Here is a 26,709-nt window from a genome sequence, read left to right as displayed (position 1 = left end):
CGCTTAAGCGACTGAGCCACCCAGGCGCCCCCCAGAAAACAGTTTTATGATTTACTTCTAATCTTATTTTATCATGGCCAACTCTCAGTTCTTTGTATGGGTTGGCGGTGGCTTTGTGACCGACTACATGTGTGATTTTCATAAAAGTCCCATGTGTGCTTTGCAAGGTCTGTTCTCTAATTCCAGGATATAGGCGTTGATTATTGTCCATTAATTAGGAGACTGTCTCTCTCTTTGTCTGCCTGATCCGTCAGTCACTGAGGGCTACGTGTGATGTCTCTCACGATATTCTATTGTGATGGTACCCATGGCAGCCGTGGATGGGGGCTGCTCAGAGTCCGCATGAGAGGAACTGGCTGCAGGGGGAATAGTCAGCCTCGAGCTTCCAAGCGGGACATTCAGACCTGTTGTGGCATTTACACCCAAACCACATTCCCACCTCCTGCCTCCCTGGGCTGCTCCCAGCCAGTGGCTAATCACCACGGGGGACGAGAGCCAGGCAGGACCATTTCTGCCCCAGTCTTTGCTTGGGGACAACCTAGCTGCCTGGCCACAGCTTCCTGTCAGTCACACTGCGGTGTGAGGCTTCCTCCTCCTCTCTCCGGTGTCAGATCTGCACGAGGGGGCCGAGGCTCTCCAGGCTCCTCCTGCACCTTTTCCCCTTCATCCTTCACAGATGTTTCCCCGCAATAAATCTCTTGTCTATCTCACTCCAACTGGGCATGTTTCTTGGATGGTCCAAACCAGCAGAATGGATTGGTCAGTTTCTCCATGTAATTCTGACCATCTTTGACACGTTGTTGGGTGCGTAAGCCTTCAGACTTCCTGTGTCTTCTTGATGTTGCTTATTATCATATGCAACAATCCCGCTTATTCCTAACAGTACCTTTTATTAGATGTGTCTCTACCCCTAAACATATGTAGTATTGTTTTATATTTTTAAGCTTTACATTCAAGTTATCATTCTGACGTATCCCTCTGCAATTTACGTTTTTGAGAAATATCCTCGTAGATACATTAGCTGCCGCTTGTTTTTACTGCTCTGTAGTAATCAGTTATATGAATAAAATACAATGATGGATCCTCTCTGCCACTGAAGGATAGTTAGCTCATGCCCATCCTTTCTCGATTACACGTAGTGCTGCTGTGAACATTCTTACACTCGGCCTAGTGCTCCTGCACACGTTCCTTAGGACACTTGCCTAGAAGTAAAACAGGTGGGTCCTAGCATGTCACCAGGTGATGTCAAATTGCTCTCTAATAGGGTGGTCTCTCCTCTGGGTCTTTTAATCTCTCTGGAAATTTTTTATATGTTTATCCCTCTACTCTGTGCTCTGGATATTTTCTCATATCTTCTAGTTCACCAATTCTCTCTTCATCCGTGTACCGTCTGCCATCAGACCTGTCCTGACGTTTACATCTCATTATGTCTGCTGTGCATTTCTAGAAGTTCTATCTGGTGATCTGTATTTTGCTTGTTTTTTGAACTTCCTTATGGACTTTTTCCAATGTATGTAAAATTAGAGACAATAGAATAAAAAGCCCCGATACACTTAAGATTCTTCACCCTCAACAAGTATCAACCCACGGCCGTTCCTGTTGTACACATACTGCTCCCCAAATCTCAGACACCGTGTCATTCCATCTGGAAATGTTCGTTCTTGCCTTCCTGATGTATTGTTATCTCCTTAAGCGTCTGACTCTTTCAGTTAACCTTCAATCGTCATAAACATTCTGCGTGCATACTCTCCTTTGTGGGCTGCTCTGGGCTCTCGGTCTTAGGGCTCTAATCCTCGTGTTTGTGGCACCTGCTGGCATGTTCAAGATGACCTCTTTCTTCACACATCCTGGGATTTGATGTTGTGAGCTCATCTTTGGAGGAGCTTGTTTCTTCTGTGGGAATTGGAGAGCGCTACCTGAGATGGAAGAGTGTCCCTCTAAAGCCATTTTGCATCTGCCTTACCAGGTGGTCTAGGATTATCACCAGCTTGGGATCAATTTTTTTTTTCTCTTAACATATGAATCCCAGACCATGCATGCAATATAAATTTAGAGCTCCGGCCCACTCAAAGCACAGACAGGCGGTTTGCAGTTTTCAGAGGATCCTCTTTGAGGACCCCATTGCTCCTGCCTGTGCTGTGGTAGACAAGCTTCCTTGTGCCTGGTGATGGGGTTTCCCCAGCCCACCCTTTCACTGAGCGATCGGCCCTTAGAGGATCTCTAAGGAGCCTGGCTTCCCAAAGAGTCACAGTTTCATCTCTACCTCCTGTCTGCTGGCTATCTTACTTTTGGTCTCTACATTCATCTCAACGTGGAGGCCGAAGCTGAGGGCCCTGGGTTATGGGCCCTGATATCCTTCCACCCGTCTCTGGCATCCCTCCCAGATTCAGCTGTGGGGTCAAATCACACCCTACACACTTACAATCTTTTTGTGTGGTTATACTTTACCATGCATTTCTGTTTTGGTAGGGAGAGTCTTTTCACATGATCCTAGCCCAGGTTTTCTCAGAACTGAGTCCACGTTTTTGTGAAAGCTGGTTTCATTTGCTTTTGTTTTTGTTTCTTTCTTGCAATTAAAAACAAAAACCAAAAAAAAAAACAAACAAACAAACAAAAAAAAACCTGGAGCGCCTGGGTAGCTCAGTCAGTGAAGCATCTGCCTTCAGCTCAGGTCATGATCCCAGGGTCCTAGGATCGAGCCCCACATTGGGCTCCCTGCTCTGCTGGGAGCCTGCCTCTTCCTCTCCCACTCCCCCTGCTTGTGTTCCCTCTCTCGCTGGCTGTCTCTCTCTCTGTGTCAAATAAATAAAATCTTAAAAAGAAAAAAAATTGATTTCAGCTCAGGTCCTGACCTCGGGGTTGTGGAATCGAGTCCCACATCAGGCTCTACACTCAGTGGGGAGTCTGCTTGAGATTCTCCATCCCCCTCTGTCCCTCCCCTACCCCACACCCCCAACTCACACTCTCTCTCTCTCTCAAATAAATAAATATATTTTTTAAAAAGATACAATTATCATAGCATGATGCTCAGATCAGACCCACTGCCCCCAAAGCCACAGCACAGAGGTACCCATTCTCCCTGGTCCTGCCTTGCTAAGGATTTAGGGTTTGAATGGGTCAGCTATGCTACCTGGAGGCAGCCGGTCACCGCCCTGGTTCACGTTGACTGCACTTTGGTCACCCTACAGGGCCTTCGAGGACAGAGCCCCTGCCCTTTCATTGGTGCAGACAAGCTGTGGGTTTGCTGCATGAGCCATATGGATAGTGCTCTGTGCAGTTCCCATGTTGCAGAAACTTCAGAATTCTGGATTTTGCTGCGATATGCCTCTCTGTCCATTTTTCTTTGTAAATAGGCAACATTTATCTCTAATACTGATTTGTATCACTGCCACTAAATAGCCAGCCAGCAAAAAATGGCCTGAGTGTTCATAACCCAGTTTTCTTCCTGTCAAGGAATAAGAATCTAAGAGACGGACTGAATTCCACCCCCACCCCACCCCCTGGCCGTGGCTGCCACAAATCTTGAACCCTCGCACATGTTGCTGCTGTGCTCATCGCTTACGTTCTAGGCTGCACAAAGGGGGCCAGGCTTGCCCCTTCGAGCCCCTTTCTGTGCTGCTGCCAAGCTGACGGGAGGTGTAATTAGGCCAGGCCCCTGTCAAAAACCCTGCCCGGGAGGTTTCTTTTTGGGGCTGATGAAAATGTTGTAAAATTAGATTATAGTGATAGGTGCCCAATTCTGTAAATACGCTAAAAACCATTGAATTGTACAACTTGAGCTGGTGAACTTTTTAAAAAATATTTATTTATTTGAGAGTGAGAGAGAGCAAGAGAGAGAGAGAGAGCATGAGCAGGGGGGAGGGGCAGAGGGAGAGGGAGAAGCAGAGTCCCCACCAAGTATGGAGTCCCATGTGGGGCTCAATGCAGGGCTCAATGTGGGGCTCGATCCCAGGACCCTGAGATCATGACCTGAGCTAAAGGCGGATGTTTAACCAACTGAGCCACCCAGGTGCCCCTAGCTGGTGAACTTAATGGTATAGAAGTTAAATCTCAATTAAGTGCATGAAATTATAGGGGGGAAAACCTGCTTGGGCACCCGAGCCCTGCTGTGATCTGGTCCTCTACGTGACCTTAACCTTCAGCCAAACCAAGCTCCCCAGTGCTCCTCTCGTGTGCCCCGCTGTTCCATGCACCTGTGACTTTGCATAGACTGTCCCCTCCACGTGGGTCACCCTTCCCGCTGAACCCTAGTTAATCTTTACGGTGCGCCTGCATCTTAGCTTTCTCCAGGGAGGCTCTCTGACCCTCTGTGAGCCTCTCGTACCCTGGCTCACCTCTGCCACGGCTCTGGTCACATCACACCGATGGTTCCAGTATATCAGTTCGTCTCCTGGGTCTCCCTAGTCAGTCAGCCTCTCTAGGACCCGTCTTGGTGCCTGGTGCCTCAAACATGCTCAGTGGAGGCTTCCCCTGGACCCAGCTGGCTTCACAGATCTGCCTGAAAATCCGAGTCCTCTGTAGCGTGAGTGATGGCCAGAGCCAGTGATGGGCAGAGCTGGCGGGGAGCTACCAAGTGTGTGAGTAAAACTCCCTCCGTGCACTCCTGTTTAGCTTCGTCTGAATCTCTGGTTTAGCAATTTCGAAAGAACCACCTTCCTTGTCATTCTGGAACACTCCAGTACTTGGGGTGGGGACTAGGGGATGGCGTGTACTAACTGAATGGGAGAGGGGAAAGGCCAATTAACATTCAGCTAAGAGAGAAAAGGATTTCTCCCATCAGCTATAAAAACTGACAGCTCTATCAGAAAATGAACCAGGGGAGCCACAGAGCCTGGCGAGGCAGGCGGGGCGGGGGAGCCAGCTGCAGGCCTCACCCCCCTTAAGGTGGTTAAGGGCAGAGACCGCTGCTGGGAGTCAGGGAACGGCTCAGGCATCCAGGGGAGTCGCCTGGGGAGCTGAACCGCCTTCTTGCTCCTTGCCCCTCCTCTCTGATCCAGCCCCCAGGCAAGAAGACTAGCAGTGTTCCGGTTTTATACCGAAAACTCAGAGCTCTGACTCTCCTAACGGCTTCTCCCTATGCACTCGTTTCCTCTGACCTTATCATAAAAGGAAGCCACGTGACGTCTATTTATGGTAGCGGTATGGTCTGGGGAGAGGACGCTCGCAGTACGTGGATTCCAAGGCCTGATGAAATTGCTCTGGCCCTCTGGATCGCTCCATGCGGTGAATGAATAAACGGGCGTGGGGGCAGGGCAGGAACTCAAAACTCCAGCGTTACCCGACAGACAAGTTCCTTCCTGAGCGCTACATAGGTAATTTGTCCTATAAATCAGCGCTTAGAAACCAGAGAGGAGTTAATAGAGCTCAAATTCAATAGCTTTCACGTGAGAAGAGGTGCAGAGAGAAAAGATGGGGAAAAGCACCCTCATTTGGCCTGGGAGGGAAGATATTTCTCTTTCAAAAATATAACCATTTCGACTTTCTATTTTAAATATAATACATTTAGCTAAAAAAAAGGAGGCCCAGGAGACAGATACAGCAAGTGATACAAGAGAGATCTAAGACGAGAGCAAGTTGTTTTCATTGCAAGCAGGACGGAGAGGCAGTGTGGGGTTGTGTTTTGTATACGGTTCTGGACCCGGTTCTCTCCGAAATGCAGAAATGGAGCGTAAAGACCCGAGAACGAGGCTCAGTGCCTAGGAGCTCTAGCTTCTTCCCAGGGCATCTACGTGCCCATCGTGGCGAGGTAGGAAACAGAAACAGTGTGGTGAGGCAGTCCAGGGATTCTCCGTTCTCCAGGTGTTCGTCTTGAGCAGACCTGAGTGGGGAGAAAGCAGAGGTCCAGGCAGGTGTCAGAGGAGACAGCTCTGGGTGTGGGCTTTTCCGAATCACTCCCAAGTGCTTTCAGCTGGGAGCTGTGATCAGGCCTCAGGTCCAAACTGTTCTTGTTCTGCATTTTTTTAAAATGTTCTCAGTATAGTAGGTATAACAAGGCAATAAACTGAAGGCCTTTCGTATCCAAGAACGGCTTCTGTATAAAACCAGTAAGTTCAAGTATGTTCACGGATGCTGTGTCCTTAACATAGTATTAGCAGGCATCTTTCAAGGTACGCTGGCTGATTTTTGAGGCTAACATCAAAGACATACTGTTAACACGTACATTCCAAACTATTAACGGCTAAATTCAGAAGGCACGTGTCTCACCCATTTAACAGACCGATACAAGTGCTCACGGTTGGCGGGAGGCTTTTCTCCGAGACGCAGTAGTTCAGGGACCTCTGTTCTTCCATCTTTGGCTCCACCCCCGAAGGCTTTGCCCTCATTGCTGGAAAGGGAGAGGGTGGACAAACAATATTTATTTCTGAACGGCATTGGTTTGGGAGAAACACGCAGTGCTTCTCACCCTCCGTTGGCAAGAACTGTTCCTCTTGCCTCGCCAAGGGCAAGGACAGCTTGGAAACACGGCTGGACAGCCACTTCCCGGCAACACCTCTGTGCTGGTGGGGGTTGGAGTGTGACTTTGGCAGACAGCTGTCTTTGTCTCCCCTGGACATCTCTTGGTACCACTTTCAAAACTGACCCACTATATAGTCCTGAAAATGAAAACACACAGCAATTCGTGGGACGCAGGTGAAGTCGAGCTGGGAGGGAACGACACAGCGCAAAGTGCTTACGTTGGAAAAGAGGAAAGTCTCAATAACCTAAGTTCCTACTGCAAGAAACTATATTTAAAAAAAAAAAAAAACCCAAAGCAAGCAGTGGGAAGGAATGACAGAGTAGAAATCAATGAAATTGAGGGGCGCCTGGGTGGCACAGTTGTTAAGTGTCTACCTTCAGCTCAGATCATGATCCCAGGGTCCTGGGATGGAGGGAGTCTGCTTCTCCCTCTGTCCCTCCCCCGCTTGTGCTCTCTCTCACTCACTTTCTCTCTCTCTCTCAAAAAAAAAAAAAAGTAATAGAAACAAGTAGTATCACTACAGATCCTACAGCTAAAAGGATAATAGAATACAATGAACACCTTTGGACTCCTAACTTGATCATTTAAATGGAATGGACCAATTTCTTAAAATCACAGAGCAGCCAAACTCAACCAAGATGAGATACATAATCTGAAAAGTCCTATAACTATCAAGGAAGGTGAATTCATAATTTTAGAGCTCCCATTTAAAAAAATTGTCTACAGAGTCACCTGGCTGGCTCAGTTGGAAGAACATGTGACTCTTGATCTGAGGTTGTGAGTTCAAGCCCCATGTTGGGTATAGAGATTACTAAAAAAATAATAAACTTTAAAAAATGTCTATGGGGGTGCCTGGGTGGCTTAGTTGATTAAATGCCTGCCTTTGACTCAGGTCACAGTCCCAGGGTCCTTGGATCTAGTCCCACTTCAGGCTCCCTGCTCAGTGGGGAGTCTGCTTCTCCCTCTGCCCCTCCCTTTGTTCTTTTTCTTGCTCTCTCTCTTTCTCTCTCTCAAATAAATAAAGAAAATCTTTAAAAAAAAAAAGTCTATGTCCAGAGTGGATTCAAAGAGAATTATTTTTTTAAATATTTAATTTATTCATTTGAGCATTTGACATTTGAGCATTGTTCCTGCTAAGCTGGGAGCCTAATGTGGGGCTTGATCCCAGGACCTGGAGATTGTGACCTGAACCACCCAGGCGCCCCTATACCAAACATTTAATGAAAAATTGACACCAATATTACACAATCTCTTCCTGAAAATAGGAAAGAATACTTCCCAACTTATTTTATGAGGCCAGTGTTATCCTGATATCAAAATCAGAAAAAGATAGCATGAAGAAAACTACAGACTGATAATTCTCATGAACTTAGAGAAAGCTTCAACAAAATGTTAACAAATCAAGATCAGCAATATATAAAAAAGAATTACATACCATAACCAACTGGGTCACAGTCTACATGTGCAAGGCCGTGTCAATATTAAAAAATCAATTAACGTAACCCACCAGGTCAACAGGCTAAAGAAGAAAAAGCATATGATCATATCAATTAATACAAAAAAAATTTTGACAAAATCTAACAGCCATTCATGATTTAAAATAACCCAAAACTCTCAGCAAACTAGAAATAGGAGGGATAATTTGATAAAAAGCATCTACAAAAAATCAATAACTAATACTCCCACAAATCTTGATATGTTCATGTTTTCCTTTTCAGTCAATTCAAAATATTTTCAAATTTCCCTTTGACTTTTTTTTTTTTGACCCGTAGGTTATCTAGAAGTGTGCTATTTAATTTTCAGACATCTTTCGGTTGTCAATTTCTAATTTACTTCATTGTGGTTAGACAGCATACTCAGTATGACTTGAATCCTTTTAACTGTAGTGGAACTTGTTTAATGGCCCAGAATATTGTCTATCTTGGTAAGTGTTCTGTGTGAATTTGAGAGGATGTACACTTTACTGTTGTTGGGTAAAGTTTTTATAAATGTCAATTAGGTTGAGTTGGTTGATAATGTCAAATCTTCTGAATACTTACTGGTTTTCTGTCCACTTGTTTTATCAATTATTGAGAGAAGGATATTGAAATCTTCCACTATATATTGTCAACTTCTGTATTTCTCTTTGCAGATCTATCAGGTTTTGCTTTAAGCATTTTGAAGCTGTTATTATGTGCATGACCATTTAGAATTGTTATGTTCTCTTGATGAATTGCCTCCTTTATCACTATTATATACCCTTTTTATCATTGGTAATATCTTCTGCTCTAAGATCTACTTGGTCTGATATTAATATAGTCACTACAGCTTTTTGTTTTGATTAATGGCAGCATAGTTTATCTTTTTCCATTCTTTTAACCTATTTGTGCCTTTATATTTGAGGTGTATGTGTGTTTTTGGAGTGCGTGTACATGTGCAAGTAGGGGCGGGGGGCGCAGGGAGAGGGAGAGAGAAAGAGAATCTTAAGCAAGCTCCACACCCAGCCCAGAGCCCCATGCAGGGCTCGATCTCACAACCCTGAGATCATGACCTGAGCCGAAATCAACAGTCAGATGCTTAACTGATTGAGACACCCGGGCATCCCTGATGTGTTTCTTATAGACAGCGTACAGCTGAATCTTGCTTTTTTATTCAGTCTGACAATCTCTGCCTTTAAATTTGTATATTTAAACCATTTATATTTAATATGGCCATTGCTATGGTTAGGTTTATTTTTTTTAATTTTTATTATTTATTTATCTATCTATTTATTTATTTAAAGATTTTATTTATTTATTTGACAGAGAGATAGAGACAGCCAGCGAGAGAGGGAACACAAGCAGGGGTAGTGGGAGAGGAAGAAGCAGGCTCATAGCAGAGGAGCCTGATGTGGGGCTCGATCCCACAATGCTGGGATCACGCCCTGAGCCAAAGGCAGATGCTTAACCGCTGTGCCACCCAGGTGCCCCTATTTTTTTTTAATTTTTAAAGAATTTTTATTTATTTATTTACTTGAGATAGAGAGCATGAGTGGGGGGCAGAGGGAGTGGGAGAAGCAGGCTCCCTGCCGAGCAAGGAGCCTGACATGGTGCTCAATCCCAGGACCCTGGGATCATGACCTGAGCCAAAGGCAGATGCTTAACTGACTGAGCCACCCAGGCACCCCTATGGTTAGGTTTAAATCTAACATTTTGCTGTTAATTTTCTATTTGTCTTATTGTTTTTTATTTCCCTTTTTCTGTCTTATTTTGGCCTAATTGAATATTTTAATGATTCTATTAGATCTCATTTGTTGGCTTATTATAACTTTTATTATTGTAATGGTTGCTTTAGGGTTTATAATACAACTTCAACTAATCAGTCTACCTTGGGGCACCAGGGTAAGTCAGTCGGAGGAGTGTGCAACTCTTGGTCTCAGGGTCATGAGTTCAAGCCCCACGATTGGTGTAGAGATTACTAAAAACAAACAAACAAACAAGAAAGAAATCACAGTCTACCTTTCAGTGGTGGAAAGTATAAGAACCTTAGAATACTTCCTCTATTTCTCCCCTCCCATCTATTAAAAAAACCTTGACTCTCAGCATTACTGACAATTCCAGTCTAGGAGTACTAAAGGTACTCTGCTTTTCCCCTTCCCATATTTGTATGTCCATTCTGTGGCAGACAGAAACTGGGCTTCCATTATTTCAATCCCTCTGTCTAACATTTATGTCCAGACCTTGTGGTCTGCCATTCACCTGAGTGTGGGACTTGATACCCACCCTCAACCCGATTAGGGTTTACCTGCTTCCAACAGCCTGACTTGTTCACATCTGTCTAGTGGCTTTTTTATGAAAAAAACAGAAAAAAACCCAATGAGTATTTTCTAAAGCAGGGAAGGAAAGAGGAAGAGCTATAGTGGTTTATGAGAGCTTTCTTGCTTTCTTGCATGACCAGAGAGATATTCCAGGACTATCCTGTCCTTTTTGCCCAGACTTGAAATCAACCAAGAAGCCCTAGCTCCTTTTAGCGGAAAATTGTTTTTAAAGACTGCAGCCTGGGAGTCAAGTGCTTTGCTACTGGTTGGTTATTAGTTTTTAAGTGTTTTTAATGGATAGAGCTGGGAAATACTTTTCATTTTAAAGAGAAAATGTGGGGCGCCTGGCTGGCTCAGTCTGTAGGGTATGCAGCTCTTGGTCTTGGGGTTGTGAGTTGAGCCCCACATTGGGTGTAGGCGTTAATTAAAAATAAAATATTTTTGGGAGGTTGGTGGAGGGATGGGGTAATTGAGTGATGGGCTTTAAGGATGGCACTTGTAATGAGCACTGGGTGTTATATGATGAATCACTGAATTCTACCTCTGGAACTAATAATACACTATATGTTAATTAAATTCAATTTTTAAAAAGAAATAAAATATTTTTAAAATAAATTGAATAAATAAATAGAAAATGCACAATGAATTTATGTTCTTATTTCCAGCTTAAATTTAGGATTATAGGGTTTTAACTTATCTTCTTTGATTTCTGTTTCTTTTTTCTCTTATCCTGAAAATCTTGGTTCCTAATATTAACATATTACTTATTTGTTTTATCCACATGCATAATTATATGTAATATATATTATGTGTTATAAATATAATATAGCACATATTAACTTACATTATGTATTTTGAAAAAAACCAATATTATTGCTAACAATATAACTACTGAATACAACAAGATTTATTTGCTCTTTCTATTTATTTATTTTTTATTAGATTTTTATTTATTTATTTGTCAGAGAGGGAGAGAGCACAAGCAGGGGAAGGGGCAGGCAGAGGGAGAAGTGGGCTCCCCGCTGAGCAAGGAGCCCGATGCGGGACTCAATCCCAGGACTCTAAGATCATGACCTGAGTCGGTGAAGGCAAACACTTCACCGACTGATCCACCCAAGCATCCCTGCTCTTTTTATTTTTAACTTTCTATTTATTTAATTTATTTTTAAGTTTATTTAGTTTTAGTAATCTCTACGTCCAATGTGGGGCTTGAACTCACGACCCTGAGATCAAGCGTCTCACGCTCTTCCAACTGAGCCAGCCAGGTGCCCCATGCTGAGCATTCTCTATGCTGTATTAGTTACCAATTGCTGTGTAACAAATAGAAAACCAACAGCTTAAAGCAACAGACATTTATTATCTCGTGGTTTCTGTGGGTCAGTAGTCTGGGCACAGTTTAGCTGGGTCTTTGGGCTCCGGGTGTCCCATGAGGCTGCCATTGAGGTGTCGCCAAGGCTGTGGTCATCTCCAGGCTTGGCTGGGGAAGGGCCTGTGGCCGAGCTCACTCATGTGGTTGTTGGCAGAGTTCAGCTCCTGGCCTGCGGGTGGCTGGAGGCTGTCCTTAGTTTCCTGCTGTGTGGGCCTCTCCATAGAGCAGCTCACAATACAGGATCAGAGTAAGCAAGTGAGCGGGAGAGGGGCGGGGGGAGGGTCAGCAAGTCACTGTCTTTTTAGCCTGATCTCAGCAGTAACACCCTATCAGTGCTGCCAGGTTCCGTTGGTCAGAGGAGGCAGTAAATCCAGCCCATACCCGAGGGAAGGGATTACACAAGGCTGTGAATGGGGGAGGCGGGGGATCACCAAGAGCATTTTAAAGGCCCGCCCTACACATGCGTTACCCTTTAACACTCACAACAGCCTCGTGAGGGAGGTATTACTGTCCCCACTTTACAGATGAGAAAAATGAGGCACGGACAGTGTAGGTAATTTACGCAGCGCCCCAGAGCCAGGAGGTGGCGGAGCTGGGTCTGACCCGCAGCCGGGCTCCAGGGGACTGTCGGCAAGGATCATGCGGACGCTCTCAGTACCGCTTCTGCCGCGTGAACCGGCCGCTGGAATAAAATCTTGGAATTTCGACCCGGATCACGTATCGCAAAGTACCTAACTCGGCGGAGCTTCCACTCAAGTCTCGATTTTTCTGTGGTTTATGTTCGGTTCTAGATTTCCACCAGAACCCTTGGTCCCCACGGTCCCCACCAAGGATGCGGAGAGTCGCAGCTGGGTTGTGTTTTCTGGAGAACACTAATTTCTGAGTTAATCTGAAAAGACAAAACTGCTCTTTCCACGGGCCCTGCGGAGATGCCTGGCGTTTAAACTTCTTAATCATTTACATTCAATCCTCAAATACAATTGTAGTCATTTTTTTTCCCTCCAGTACGTCTTTGTGAGAACTTATTATGTACCAGATATTGTTCTGGTAGTGAACAAAAGAGATGGCATTCTGGCACTTTCTAGTGGGGGGGAGACAGACAATCAACCAATCAATCAATCACACATATAGCGTGAGAGATAGTGACAGCCTGCGAAGGAGGAAATACATCGAGGGAGAGGGTGGGAACAAGCTGTGAAGATATAGGTGGGGGTGGGGGGGAGAGCATTCCAGAAATGGAGAACAGCTGGTGCAAGGCGATGTCTCGTGTGTTCCAACACAGTGAGGACAGTGGCTGGAAGGTGTGGAGGAAAGTGTGAGGTTGAGAAAGGAAGAGTTTGTGCTTTCTGGGGAGGGGTGGAGGGGTGGAGCAGGGTGGTGGGGGAGGGGCATGACAGTGGGCTTGGCAGTGGAAAGTTGGAGAAGCCCACTGGACCCCAAATGGAGGTTTTGACTGTACGTTTTAGTTGGAGTCAGGGTAAGGTCCTGGCCAGGGGGCTAAGGCTGAGAGTGGAGCCCTCCAGTGGGATTTTTCACCGGTGTGAGTGTGGGCAAGAGGGGGTTTGAAGTCAGCCTTGGACGTGCCCCCATTTGGAGCTTGGGGTGATGAGAAGGAGCAGCCCGCAGGAGAGGGGAAACCAGGCTGGAGGGGATCCCCGTGCCAAGGGGGTTGTGGCCTGGGACAGGGCTGCTGGATGACAGCACCAAGACCACTGGCCCTTGCCAAGGGCATTCCAGAGAGAGGAGGGGATGACAGCCCTTCTGAGAGATCTGGAGAGAGTGGGAGGAGGGGAAGTGACACAGACAATGCAGACATTCTTTGAAGGAATTTTCTAGATCAGAGGACTGGCACACTTCTTGGAAAGTAATGCTGGGCCAAGAGAGGCTTTAGTGGGCTTTGTGGTTGTTATTTTGTAAGAAGGGAGAAATGACAGTGTTTGCATGTTTGCACACTGCTGGGAAGGAGCGTGGTGAGGGGGAAATGGCTGGGGAGCAGGGGAGCAGGGGATCTACTGAAGCATCGGGCTGGAGTCAGCCAGAAGGGGAGGGATCTGGACCCAAATGGAGGTGCCAGGTGGGCACGGACACTGAAGGAGTGCAGAGTTTTACTGAGTCCCTACCATGTGTCAGGCACTGTTGTAGACATGGGGGGGGGCAGTGAATGACTGAAAACTCCCTGCTCTCATAGAGTTTCCGTTGCTGTACAGGGAGGTGGACGCAAAACAAGGTAAATAAAGATTTAACCAAAGACCAGGCACTAAGTGCCAGGAGGAACCCAGGGCAGGGAGGGAGATGCTGGGTTTAGGCAGGGGTGCGTCTTAGGTGGGGTGGCCAGGAAAGGCCTCCCTAGGAAAGTAACATTTTATACAAGCCGGGCAGACAGGGACAGGAGGGACGCTCATGGGTGTGACGGTTGGGTGGGGCTCCCGGTGGAGGAACAGCAAGGCTCAGATGGGAGCCTATGGCTGGTGAGCCAGTAAGGAGGCTGGCAGGTAGGTGAGCCCAGCGGAGACAGGCCAGAAGGTAACCTGGTGGGGGCATTGGCAAAGCCCGAGGGAGCTTTGACTGAGAGAGAGAGAGAGAGAGAGAGAGGAGAGAGAGAGGGAGAGGGAGAGGGAGAAGAAGAAGAAGGGGGAGGGGGAGGGGGAGGAGGAGGAGAAAGAAGAAAGAAGAAAGAAGAAGAAGGGGGAGGAGGGGGAGGAGAGGAGAGGAGAGGAGCCATCCCAAGTGTTTGCAGATGTGAGGCGATGTCACCTGGCTTGTGTTTAACGCCATCCCTCTGGCTGCTGTGTCGAGCACAGGCCGGTGAAGGACACAGAGGCAGAGACAGGGAGCTTGCAGGAAGTGGGAGGCAAGGGCGCAAGGGGCTCTACCCTGAGGCGACTGTGGGTATGAGAGGTGGCTCCAAGGCTCATCTCAACAAACAGAGGAACATAGGAGAGCCTGAGGGAGCTCTTGGCTGATGGGCTCCCCTTTTCTTCAGTGAAATGAAAGCAGGCCAGGGCAGGTGGGACATCCTGCAAGGAGCAGGGCAGGGACTGGGCCAGGTGGCATGGGTTACAGGAAGGTGGCCCACGGGCCCATCCAGGTGAGCAGTTTTGACTGTGAACGAGACTGGTCAGCGGGAATGTGTGTGTCCCCAGCCATGTTCAAGAGTGCAGGGCAGAGGGGTGCCTGAGTGGCACAGCGGTTAAAGCGTCTGCCTTCGGCTCAGGGCGTGATCCCTGCGTTATGGGATCGAGCCCCACATCAGGCTCCTCCACTATGAGCCTGCTTCTTCCTCTCCCACTCCCCCTGCTTGTGTTCCCTCTCTNTATCTCTATCGAAAAAAAAAAAAAAATCTTTAAAAAAAAAAAAAAAAAAAAAAGAGTGCAGGGCAGAGGGCGGAGCCTAAGCAGAGGTGGGGTTTCCTCAGGCAGTGGGATGAGGGTAGGAGAGGGGTCCTGGAGTGAGGATCTGGGGAGAGCGCCAGAGGACCATGGTTCGCAGGTGCTGAGGTGGTCAAGGACTATTGGGAGACAGGAATCTAGAAGCAAGAAATGGATTGTAGGAGGTGGTGGCCTGAAAGGGCTGGAACTTGGGGGTCTGAAGGATCTGGGCACACCTGCCAGGCCCAGTGTGTGCCCTCAGGAACCAGTTGTTGAGCCATGGAGAGGAACAAGCCATTGGAGGAGAGGAGGTGAAGGACTGAGGTCAAAAGACCATCTGCGTGGATGCCGGAATCACCAAGAAGGAAGCCGGTGAAGGGGACAGGAGGCCCAGCGTGAACATCTTCAGGGACTGAGAGATGGTGGCCTGGAGGTTTGTGGGTGACTGAGGCAAGGAGAGGTGGCCGGTAAGAAGATCTGACAACAGGAGGTTCAGAGGTCTGCTTTGTGGGGAGGGTGGAGAAGAATAGTCTAGAAGCAGCATCGAAGAGCAAGGATGGCACAGACCCCGTTTCCAGGCCCAGGAGCACCAAGACTAGGAGGAAGCAAGGCTTCTCAGAAGGTCTCTGTGGGACCCTGATGAGGAGCCCTGCGAAGCTTGTGTGTCTTCTCTGAGGGGACAGGGCTGGCTGCAGTCTCTGCCGACAAGAGCTGGTCACTGGCTGACTGCTACCCTTGCCCCCACCTCAGCCTGTTTTCCCGCGGCTAGACCCTGGCACTGTGCCAGCGGCCAGGCCTGAGGAAGCAGCCCCTGGTGACACACTGCTTGGGAGGGCTGCCCGACCGATGAGCCAGCTGGGCAGGTAGGGGTCCCCTGGCTTCTGTCATGGTTCCTTTTACATATGAGTTGACTGAGCCATGGGGTGGGGGAGGGGCTCAGATATTTGGTTGAACAGGATTCTGGTGTGTCTGGGAGGGTGTTTCTGGGGGAGACTCACGTGGGAATCAGTAGACTTGAGTCAAGCAGATGGGCCTTCTTGAGGTGGATGGACCTCCTCCAAGCTATCGAAGGCCTGAGTAGAACGAAAAGGCAAAGTAAGGCGGGATTTGCTCTCTCTGCATGTCTTCCAGTTGGGACATCGATTTTCTCCTGCGTTTGGACTTAGATTCAGGCTGGAACTTACCCTGTCAGCTCTCCTGCGCCTTCAGCGCGCGCGTGCACACACACACACACACACACAGAGTTGGTTTTGTTTCTCTGGAGAATCCAGACTAATACAGTTTATGACTCTTCTAGCAATAAGGATGGTTTGAAAAATGGCCAGAGCTGTGGAGACAGACAAGTCAGGAAGGCCAGATGCACCCCTTGAGCCAGGCCAGGCCGTGTTTGGGCAGAGTCAGGGCTCAGGGCAATTGTGTAGACGGCTGTGGCTTCCAAGCAACAGTTCTGGAGCGAGTCCAGCAGACCAAGTCTCCTTGTCCAGGGGCTCCTCGCAGAGTCAGACCCCCAGGCCTGCTGCTGTCATGGTGGCGTGCCTTCCTCCCACCCGGGGGCACAGCCGCTTCGCCGTCGGAGGGTCCCTCTGCTGTCATGTTCAGGGCAGGATGGAAGTACATACAATGTTTTCTGATAACAAAAGAATTCAGGATAGGATGATTTTTTTTAAAGACCTTTTTTTTTGGCTTTTAAGGTTGATTACCAGCTACTTGAGATTGGACCATCCCACTGGGGGACCATGAACCCTTTTCTGGGCTGTTTCGATCCACTTTTGCATCCTTTCACTGCTCTGGGGCCCTTCTTCATGTTAGTGGAAATAAAGGGAAATGAAACCAAAACAAGGATTTGACATTCGGAGGGAAGAGGCACAGAACGGAAGGAGGCTGAAGTGACAGCCAACATCCTCCGGCCGCTCAGCGATTGACCTTTGTCATCCCCGTGCCGCTGACAGGGACCCGGAGCCAACCGGGCGGTGTTCACCCCAACCCGACCTGTTAGCAAGGCTGACGTGGGGGTCATTCAAAACCGGATGGGGACCCGAGTGTTGACACGAGAGAAATGAAAACGTATGTTCACACGGAAACCCGGACGTGAATGTTTATAGCAGCTTTGTTCGTCTTCCCCAGAATCTGAGGACGGCTCCCATCCTTCACCCGGCGAAGTGACAAGCCAGCCGCGGTGGTCCACACAGTCTACCCAGCGACAGGACGGAGTTATAGACAGTAAGAAGGAATCCACCCAGCTGCTTGGGTGGACTTCAAAAGCACTGTGCTCGGTGAAAGCATCCAGACTCGAAAGGCCACGTACCATAGATTCCACTTCCGTTGACACTCTGGAAAAGGCAAAAGTGCAACAGATCGGCGGTGGCCAAGCGCTGGGGGAGGAACTGACCACAAAAGGACAGAGAAAGGAATCTGGGGGGGGGGGTGATGGAGCTTTCTTTAAAAAAAAATTTTTTTTTAAAGATTTTATTTATTTATTTGAGAGAGAGAGAGAGCACAAGAGGGGGGAGGGGCAGAGGGAGAAGCAGACTCCTTGCTGAGCAGGGAGCCCATCCCGGGACCCATCTCGGGACTCCATCCTGGGACTCCAGGATCATGACCTCAGCTGAAGGCAAGCATTCAACCAAATGAGCCACCCGGGCGTCCCTGGAGCACTCTTTATATTGATGGTGGTCACGGTTCCGCATTTGTCAAAACCCAGAGAACTGCACCAAAGAGACTGCATTTTACTGCCTGTGAATTTAGAAATAAATTTTTGAAAGTTAAAAAAAGAAAAAAAAAACATCATTGTGTCCAAATAAAGGAAGAAGAAAGTTGTGATACATCCAAATTTAGGGATTTTCAAACAGATCACATTTCATCATTTGGGAGTTTTTTATCGAGAGGGGACGGAACTGGGGGTCAGAGCATCTTACGAAGCTTTGGTGGGTGGCCAGACACATGCTGGGGACTCGTGCGTGTTTCCTCATTTAACCCCAACAAATTTGGGAGGGCCGATTATTATCCCCACTTTACAGATGAACAAACTGTGGCTCAGAGAAGTGACCTACCCCCGAGTCAGGGATGTGGGAACCGGGCCTGCGGAGTCCCAAGGGTGTTATGGGATATGGGTACGTGCTCGCTTCCGTTTGCCAGGCTTTTCCTAAGGTTGTGGGGCTTCACAATGAGAAGGTTCTTATTTCCCTCCAACAACTCATTGCTCATAAAAGAGTTGCTCCTGTTGTGGCCTCGGGAGTAGTTAAAATTGCTCCCCGGCCTCCTCTTCAGAAGATTGACCGTTTTTTCTGCTGGGGCTTGCCTGGTTTCTTGATTCAGCCCGTTGGTTTCCCGAGGCCACCGTGACAGGGCCCACCCTAACCCAGCCGACCTTTCCTCTCTCACAGTTCTGGGGGCTAGGAGGCCAGGATCAAGGTGTCGGCAGGGTCACGCTCCCACGGAAGGTTCTGGGGGAGAATCCTTCCTCTTCTCTTCCAGCTCACCCACAGGGGCTCCTTGGCCTGTGGCCGCCTCCCTCCCACCTCTGCCACATCTTCACGGCACCATCTTCCCTGCCTCTCTGTGTCCCTCTCTTGTTTTTGTTTTTAGATTTTTTTAAAAAATTTAAGTTCTGGGGCGCCTGGGTAGCGCAGTCAGTAAGTGTCTGCCTTCGGCTCAGGGAGTGATCCCAGCGTCATGGGATCGAGCCCCACATCAGGCTCCTCCTCTGGAAGCCTGCTTTTTCCTCTCCCACTCCCCCTGCTTGTGTTCCCTCTCTCTCTGGCTGTCTCTCTCTGTCAAATAAATAAATAAAATCTTTTTTAAAAAATGTCAGTTCTATTAATGAACATATACTGTATTACTGGTTTCAGAGGTAGAGGACAGTGATTCATCAGTTGCATGAAACACCCAGTGCTCATCACATCACGTGCCCTGCTTAATGCCCATCCCCCGGTTACCCCATCCCTCCACCCCCCTCACCTCCAGTAACCCTCAGTTTGTCTCCTCTGATGGACAGTCTTACTGTTTGTCTCCCTCTCTGGTTTCGTCTTGTTTTATTTATTCCTCTCTCCCCCTAGGATCCTCTGTTTTGTTCCTTAAATGCCACATATCAGTGAGATCATATGATAATTGTCTTCCTCTGATTGACTTATTTCGCTTAGCATATACCCTCTAGTTCCACCCACATCGTTGTAAATGGCAAGATTTCGTTTTTTGATGGCTGCGTAATATTCCATTCTGTGTATATATCCCGCCACCCTGAACGTGTCCAATCTCATCTGTCCTTCTCTTCTTAGAAGGAAAGCGGCCATCGGATTCAGGGCCCACTCTAAACCCAGGGTGATTTCATCTCGAGACATACCTGCCAAGATTCTTTTTCCAGATAAGGTCACATCCGCCGGAGCAGGGGTTAGTACTTGAACATGTCTTTGGGAAACACAACTGAACTTAGCTCCTCCGTTCAGTGAGACTTTCTCTGTGAAGACAGAAGCAAGGCTGAGCCTTGGTGCTCACTGGTGAGCCTGCAGCCCTTCCTGTCCTCAGCTGTCACCCTCAGGGGTCTGGGGAGGTGAACTAGAGTTTCCACTTCACAGCAGAGAATCACGAATTCACCCTTCCTCATAAACCCCATGGCTTCGCCTCCCTCCCAGCAACCTCCCAGCGGTGTCTGCGGTGTCTGCTTGAGAAAAGTTGACCCGCAGAAACAGGGGGAGGTATTATGGATTAGAAAAGTTCCTGACAAAGCATCCTCTTATGAGTGGGGTGGTTCTGCCAGTTTGTGCCTGCCCGGCACCCTCCCCCACCCCCAGGAACAGCCTCGATGTTCTGGTGGGGACTCCAGTCCTCCCAAGGTCACTTAGTGGGGCCGAGCGGGCCCCCACCCTCAGGTCCTCTCTCTGGCTTCTCTCTGCCCCCTCCTGTCCTTCCCCATTGCTCGGTGCAGTAGTTCCTGGCTCTTTCCTAGCCTTACCTGGCCCTCCCCACCTGAGTTAGTTGACCTGCCAGGTGCAGCCCCAGGCAAGAGGCATTCCAGTAAAAAGAGCAAGGATGGCCCTATGGCGGTAAAAACAGGCCCAGATCCCCAACTGTGGCTTTCTCTGTGTGCAGAGTCAGCGGAGTCCCAGGCAAGCTTGAGGGTATAGACTTTTTTGGGGAGAGGGACTGGGAGGTGGGAGTGTGCTTTTCTTTATAGGTCTTTGCATATTGCACTTTCTGAGCTCTGATTTCACTCTGCCTCTTAGCAACCTTTGCTGGATCCTCGGTGTTCTCCTTGCTGTGTTCTGCCTCCTTCCTCACCCTGAGCCCTGGTCCAGAGCCCTGCCACCCACAGCCCTGCCTGCCGAGACCCCGGCTCCCTGGCCCTGAAGCCTGCGCCCCACCAGGTACCCCTGGCCTTTCCCATCACTTGACCAACGGACCCGTGGCCCTCCTCGATCGTGACTCATGAACTTGGCAGTTTCTCAGATCCCCACTCTGTTCTCTGAAAACATGGGGAACTGCCACCCAACAGGATTCTTGCTCAAGGGAGAAAATGGTTGAAAAAATGCTCAGTAAAACTGGGATTTGCCAGCAAACGAGAAAGCTTCTTATTAAATACACGGGATGCGGAACACTTGACCTGCACCAGCTCCTTTACTGGCAGGAAGTCTGAGTGGGGCAGCTCCAGATCCAGGATGTCAGGACAGAGAGGCCCCCTTATCCTGCGTCACCCCAACCCCTCTGCTACCCTGTCCTCTCTGACTTCCAGGGGGCACTAGATCTCTACCCAGTAAGGACAGGTCCCCCTGCCTCTCCCAACTCCCTCCTACAGGCTCTGGCAGAAGGGTGTGGGGTGGGGGAAAGGGGCGGGCACAGAGCAGGGCAGGCACAGAGCAGGGCATCCACCCGAGGGCAGGTTGGCGGCCGCACCAATATATTGTCAGGGTGCAAGACTTCTAGTCCTGCAAGATTCAGAACATCCTTAAATCCCACCTTTTCGGAAAATGGATGAAAAGCTGATCAAACAGACTTTGATGCCAGGATGAAGGGCCGAGTCCTCCGCGATTGAGTTGGAGGCAAAGTGTGGGCTGGATTTCTCTTCAGCGGGAGGAGGAGTCTCCCGTCATCTGTCAAGCCTGAAGGGGAGAATGAAATGGGGCCTGTCTCTCCCTGGAGCCTGGCTGTTCCGTTTGGCATGGACTGGCTGGGCAGAGCACGCAGGGTGTGCAAGGACAGCCTCAGGCCAGGGTGACGGAGGTTCTAGGGGCCCGGCTTGCTGGTAAACCACAGTCCAGCTTGGAATTTGGCTCAGGTTCCTGATTCAGAAATACCATCCCTCCTGCATACCTGGGGAGGTAGATGAGCTCCCAGGCTCCACCCCAACAGAGCCCTCCCGTCCGTATTCCCCCCTACACATCCATTGTCTCTTACAGCCCACAGGCGTACTTTTCTGCTCCTGATGGCCTTTCCTCTTCTCTTCAGCCTGGCCTAGCAGGGGAATACGCAGTGCTCTCTGGAGTGCCTTGCTAGGAGGCCGGAGAGGCTCAGAGGGCACTCATGACTTGCCCAAGGTCCCTCAGGTAGGAAGTGGCAGGCCCGGGGGGGGGGGGGGGGGGCCTTGAACCCAGATCCCCTGCCTCCAAATCCAGGCTCAGGTTCTGCATAAGGCAGAGGCCACCCCTACCTGCAGCCTTGTTTCGAAGGTTGGGCCTTAGAGTGAGATCAAACACTAGCAGAAGTTTGGTGGCTCTGTCCTCCTTTGGACACTTTTCTCTGGAACAGCCAGGGAGTGGCTGGGCTCCGCCTGCCTGCATGCACCTGCCGCCTGCTCGCCTGTTTCCTCCGTGCCATTCGGTAAAAACAAATCCTTTTTTTTTTTTTTTTTTGCTGTTGATTTGCAATATGTAATTGCTATGTGGTCACATGGTCGTACATTTCTATAGAGTTTGCAAATGTTGAGCTTTCTTTTTTTTTAAGATTTTATTTATTTGAGAGAGAGCACGAGTGAGGGGAGGGGCAGAGGCAGAGGGAGAAGTAGGCTCCCCAGTGAGCAGTGAGCCTGATGTGGGGGCTCAATGTGGGGGCTCCATCCCAGGACCCTGGGATCATGACCTGAGCCAAAGGGAGACACTCAACCAACTGAGACACCCAGGCATCCAAATATTGAGCCGTTTTAACCCCAGTTACACCTCTTTCCACCTGACTCCCTCCCTTCCCACCTCTCATCCAGGTGGGTGGTGGGACTGGCCCTGGGATTTCGGGGGAGGGTGATTTGGGAAGGCGTTTGGCTCTGGCTGATGGGCTGTTTTGCATGGTTCAGTTACCTCCACAGTTCAGTTACTGGGCAGTCAAGGGAATGGAGGGCTTCCAGGAATATTCGCACCAATGAATAAAGAAGAGAGACTCCAATGAACCCTACAGAAAAAGATTTACATTTTCTGCTTATTTGACACGAAATAGCACCATCGAACAAAGATAACACAAAAGTTATTATAGGCCCCTGCAAAGAGGGTGTCAAAGCCATGCTGTCTCCCCCCCCCCCACCCCCTCGCCTTGCTGTCCATCCAAGGAGCCTTTAAGGTCAGTCCCTGCATGAGAAAGTTTGACATGCCCTGAATTCTTCCTGCTCGCGTTTGAAGGAAACTTGGCCAAAGTTTGTATTCTCTCTGCAAAATGGGGCATTACAGAATCCTCATCGGACAAAGGGGGTCAGAGGGAAGCAAATCACAGGGAATCTATTACAGAGGTGGTCGGAAGCTAATACCAAAGATCCTGTTTTCCCAAGTTGCTGGATTGTCGATGGTATTTGTCGGCCTTCTAGAATTTGTAACTTGTGAGTTCTGTTCTCATTAGAGGGGAAGTTAATATTCAGTTATACCTAATTCTGGCTTTGCAGTTATGGGTCTTTTTTTTTTTTTTCAGTGAGAACCCCCTCAAAACTGCACAAGCCTCAGACCCCAACTTTCTCTCTGCTGAAAACAGGTGGTTTAGAGAGGTGCTTGGTCCTGCCACGTCCTCCCCCCCGGGACTCTGGCCGATTTGCTTTTCTCAGCTTGAGTTCCTTCCCTACCCAACAGTGAGTCCTGCCCCTCATGGCCATGAGATCACGTGGGTAAAGCGCCCATAGAACTCCTGAATCCTTAACAGATGCCAATTCTTTGTCACCTTCCCCAGATCTTTCTTGGATGTCCCACAAAGATGGTTTTGGTTCCTCCCATGGGCCATGCTTAGTGTGGGAGTGTTGTCCTTGCCTAACCTCTGAGCTTCCTCACAGAGTGTGGGTCCCAGAGCCTGAGAAAGCCTTTTTTTTTTTTTTAAGATTTTATTTATTGGGGGGCGCCTGGGTGGCACAGCGGTTGGGCGTCTGCCTTCGGCTCAGGGCGTGATCCCGGCGTTATGGGATCGAGCCCCATGTCAGGCTCTTCTGCTGGGAGCCTGCTTCTTTCTCTCCCACTCCCCCTGCTTGTGTTCCCTCTCTCGCTGGCTGTCTCTATCTCTGTTGAATAAATAAATAAAATCTTTAAAAAAAAAAAGATTTTATTTATTGGGGTGCCTGAGTGGCACAGTGGTTAAACGTCTGCCTTCGGCTCAGGGCGTGATCCCGGCGTTATGGGATCGAGCCCCACATCGGGCTCCTCTGCTATGAGCCTGCTTCTTCCTCTCCCACTCCCCCCGCTTGTGTTCCCTCTCTCGCTGGTTGTCTCTCTGTCGAATAAATAAATAAAATCTTTTAAAAAAAATTAAAAAAAAGATTTTATTTATTTAAGAGAGAGAGAGAATGAACGAGGGGAAGGGCAGAGGGAGAGGGATGAGCAGACTCCCCGCTGAGCAGGGAGCCCCATATTGGGGGGGTGCTCAATCCCAGGATCCTGAGATCATGACCTGAGCTGAAGGCAGACACGTATCTGACTGAGCCACCCAGGCGCCCTGAGAAAGCCTTTTTCTAAATTGAAATCACCAGTGGACAGTCTCAGCCATGGATGCAAGGCACTGGGCTGGGAGACCAGGGGGGACCACCTTCCAAAAAGTTTCTCCCCAACCGGCCATCCTGATGGGTCTCTTCCAGAAAGGGCAGGGCTTTGCCATGCAGGAAGCCAGTGTTAGCACCATGGTTTACCAGGAAAGAGGATTCACATCCCGGGGGGTTCCCACATTCCCAGGGGCAGGAAAGGCTTCCTGGGGCCTAGAGGGGGTACAGCAGAGGGTCAACCAGCAACTCGGAGGAAATGGGGAACCCAAAAGGAGCTAGGCACTTTGAGGAGGCACTCAAGAATGAGGGAGGGGCATGGTCCCACTGACCTTGACCTGGCCAGACCCCACCTAGGCACCAGGAACATGCAGGCTGGAGGAGCCTTCTGTGGGGAAGGGTCTGGAAGCCAGCTCAGGGGAATGAACAGGACTGGGGATGTCTTGGCCTGCAGAAGGGGAGGCTGGGGGCCACACATCCCTGTCCTCCGCTGTGGCAAGGACAGGTAGAAGGATCTGTGGGAAAAACCCCAAGGGGAGACCGTTCATCCAGGGTGGGGCTGCTCGGTGAGCTTCGAACCTCCAGTCACTGGGGACACAGCAGAAAGAAGTGGTGGGGGAGAGCCAAGAGAGGGACAAGGGAGAGGGAGGGGAGGTGGCAGGAGCGGCAGACCAGGACCCCAGGAGGCCCACTGAGCCTGTCCACCACCCTCCCTCAGCTCCCTCCACCATGTTCCCCAAACAGCCAAGGTCTCCTGCTCCTGCCCTCCCCACCTGCCCCTTGGCTGCCCCAGCCCCCCAGACTCCTCATTAGTCCCCTCCCTTCCCCTCAGCTTCTGCACTGTGTCCCTGAGGGTGGTGTCTGTGACCAGAGGGAAAGACTAGGGGAGGTGGGGATCTTACTTACTTTTCCTATATTCTCAGCACCGAGCTCAGGACCCCCGGCAACCTTCAAACACATGTAGAATTGGATTGAAGGAAGAATTGCGTTGTGAGGCCCACTTTCCTATGACTTTAGAGTCCCACAGGTCAGCCAGTTCTTTCCTAAGTAGGCCCAGATTCTGTTCTCGGACTCTTGATCTTCGTTCCACAAGTCAGGGCCAAAGTCTTTCAAGATTGTTAACGTGGTCCGAATTCCCTGTGGGGTGCATTTCACCTCTGCGCTAGAGAAAGGGCCTCCCACCGGGACTCTTCCCGATTTCTCACTCGTTCATTCAAGAGGAACATGTGCGTGGCCTGAGCACCAGTGTTCCTGTCAACCCCTGGGGACGGAGGGCTGCCGCAGGGGGAGCAGCTGAGGGGCTGGGGGAGGCCACAGGGAGCCTGCAATCCAGCCAGGGAGTGCAGACACCCCGAAGGATGTCACAAGGCAGCACCAGCTGGCAGACTGGAGTCAAACCCCAGCTCTGCCCTCGGGCTGTGTGGCCTTAGAAAGGGATGTCCTGTCTCTGAGCGTCAGGTCCCTCATCTGCAAGAGGTGGATAGGACAGAGCTGACCCGGCAGGGTGGCCAAGAGGAGGCAGCAAAGCCCACATCTGGCAAAGATGGCTTCCCAGTTCCCCTTGGGTCTCCCCCTACCCCCTCCCCCTTGACTCCAGACCCTGGCCAGGCCCAGCTGCCCCTGGCTGGACGCCCCATGGGTGGTGGTGTCACAGGAAGCTGGGAGGAGTGGGTTCAGGTGACAAAGGGCCTCCTGCCTCCCCTGAGGTCAGAGGGTGTGGAGCAAGGGGCCCAGCCCCATCTCAGGGGCGGCTCAGGGATGGCCCCATCCTCTGTGCCTCTCTGGAAGGTGCTGACACAAAGGCCTCCCCACTGGGCAGGGCTGCTGCCTAAGGAAGACTTTCTTCCAAGTTGGATAAAAAAAACCTGAAAATATGTTCCCTTGGCCCTGGGTGGGGGGTGGGGGGCTTTCCCTGGGGAGGAGGCTTCTGGGGGAGGGAAATCTCTGCCCCCACCCCGGGCTGCCATGTCTGCTGTGACCTACAGGAAATGTCACGGGACGACAAGCCCAAGGCTGATGTTTTCTCTTCCTCCTTCTATCTGGACGCAGAGCAGTCTGTGGTTACTGTTGATCCGCGTGTCCTCTGGAGACTTCGGGTCCTAGAAAGACAGGCAGCATCTCCTGGGGATGGCTGGGCGTTTTGTACAGAATGGGATTTTCACCGCAGTAAGTACAGGCAGTGTCTCAACTTCCAAACGAGCTGTGTTCCAGAGAAAATCTTTCCACTCAGACACCCTATCATGAATGATGCCAGGGCTTCCACGAATGGCTGGAAAGCGGCTCAACTCAGACGTGGCTGAAAATCTGTACACGCGAAATGAAAACAGTAGAAATCGATAGTGGTTGTGCTACCGGTAATTTTTTAACAGAAAAATAAATGGTCTTATTCATCTGACCATTGTCACTGGAGAGCAAAGGTAGTTTCAGCAAAGGATGGGGAGGGGGGAGGCCTTCCAGGTCCGCCTCCGCTGCTCATGGCATCACACCCCGGTCCCTCCGGCTGGGTCATTGTCTCCTACTCCTAGGAGCTTCTCTCTGAGCCTTTGTGAATGCCATGCCGTGGCCTTGGCTTCTGGGGAGGCTCAGCCTGGTCTGGGCTTGTATCCCTTTCACACTGGGTTCCCACAGGGTTGTGACTCAGCTGTGTGTGTCAGGCTCTAGATGGAGGGCATCCAGGACAGGATGGCCCGGAGCAATGCCCCTGAGAGGTTTGTTGAATGAATGCTAGAGGGATCCAAAGTTTCTGGTGGGTCGTTAGAGGTAATTCTAGACTCCTGTAAGAATTTGAGGTGCTGGCCTGGGTTCTTTGCTGTCTCT

At 49.7% G+C, this 26,709-nt stretch overlaps 1 protein-coding gene and 1 long non-coding RNA gene across 2 annotated transcripts in view; one reads left to right on the top strand and one right to left on the bottom strand.

Annotated features, from left to right (window-relative positions):
• The window catches only part of LOC117796502, a 60,325-nt gene extending 42,940 nt beyond the window's left edge, over window positions 1-17,385 (top strand). The window contains exon 5 of the mRNA XM_034644569.1: window positions 17,094-17,385. Within this exon, the coding sequence (XP_034500460.1) occupies window positions 17,094-17,100 (7 nt within the window). The 3' untranslated portion in view covers window positions 17,101-17,385. The remainder of the gene's footprint in view (window positions 1-17,093) is intronic.
• Window positions 17,386-17,588: 203 nt separating this feature from the next.
• LOC117796503 lies at window positions 17,589-20,990 on the bottom strand. Its single transcript, XR_004621064.1, has 3 exons — window positions 20,919-20,990; window positions 19,309-19,422; window positions 17,589-17,702 (listed from the first exon to the last, which is right to left on the bottom strand). It is a non-coding gene; the product is annotated as an uncharacterized LOC117796503 (long non-coding RNA).
• Window positions 20,991-26,709: the final 5,719 nt, after the last annotated feature.

The sequence above is a fragment of the Ailuropoda melanoleuca genome, chromosome 15 (genome assembly GCF_002007445.2).
Source record: "Ailuropoda melanoleuca isolate Jingjing chromosome 15, ASM200744v2, whole genome shotgun sequence".
NCBI lineage: Eukaryota > Metazoa > Chordata > Mammalia > Carnivora > Ursidae > Ailuropoda > Ailuropoda melanoleuca.
The sequence above is the reverse complement of the archived record's forward strand: the minus strand, read 5'-3'. Positions and strand labels throughout refer to the sequence as shown.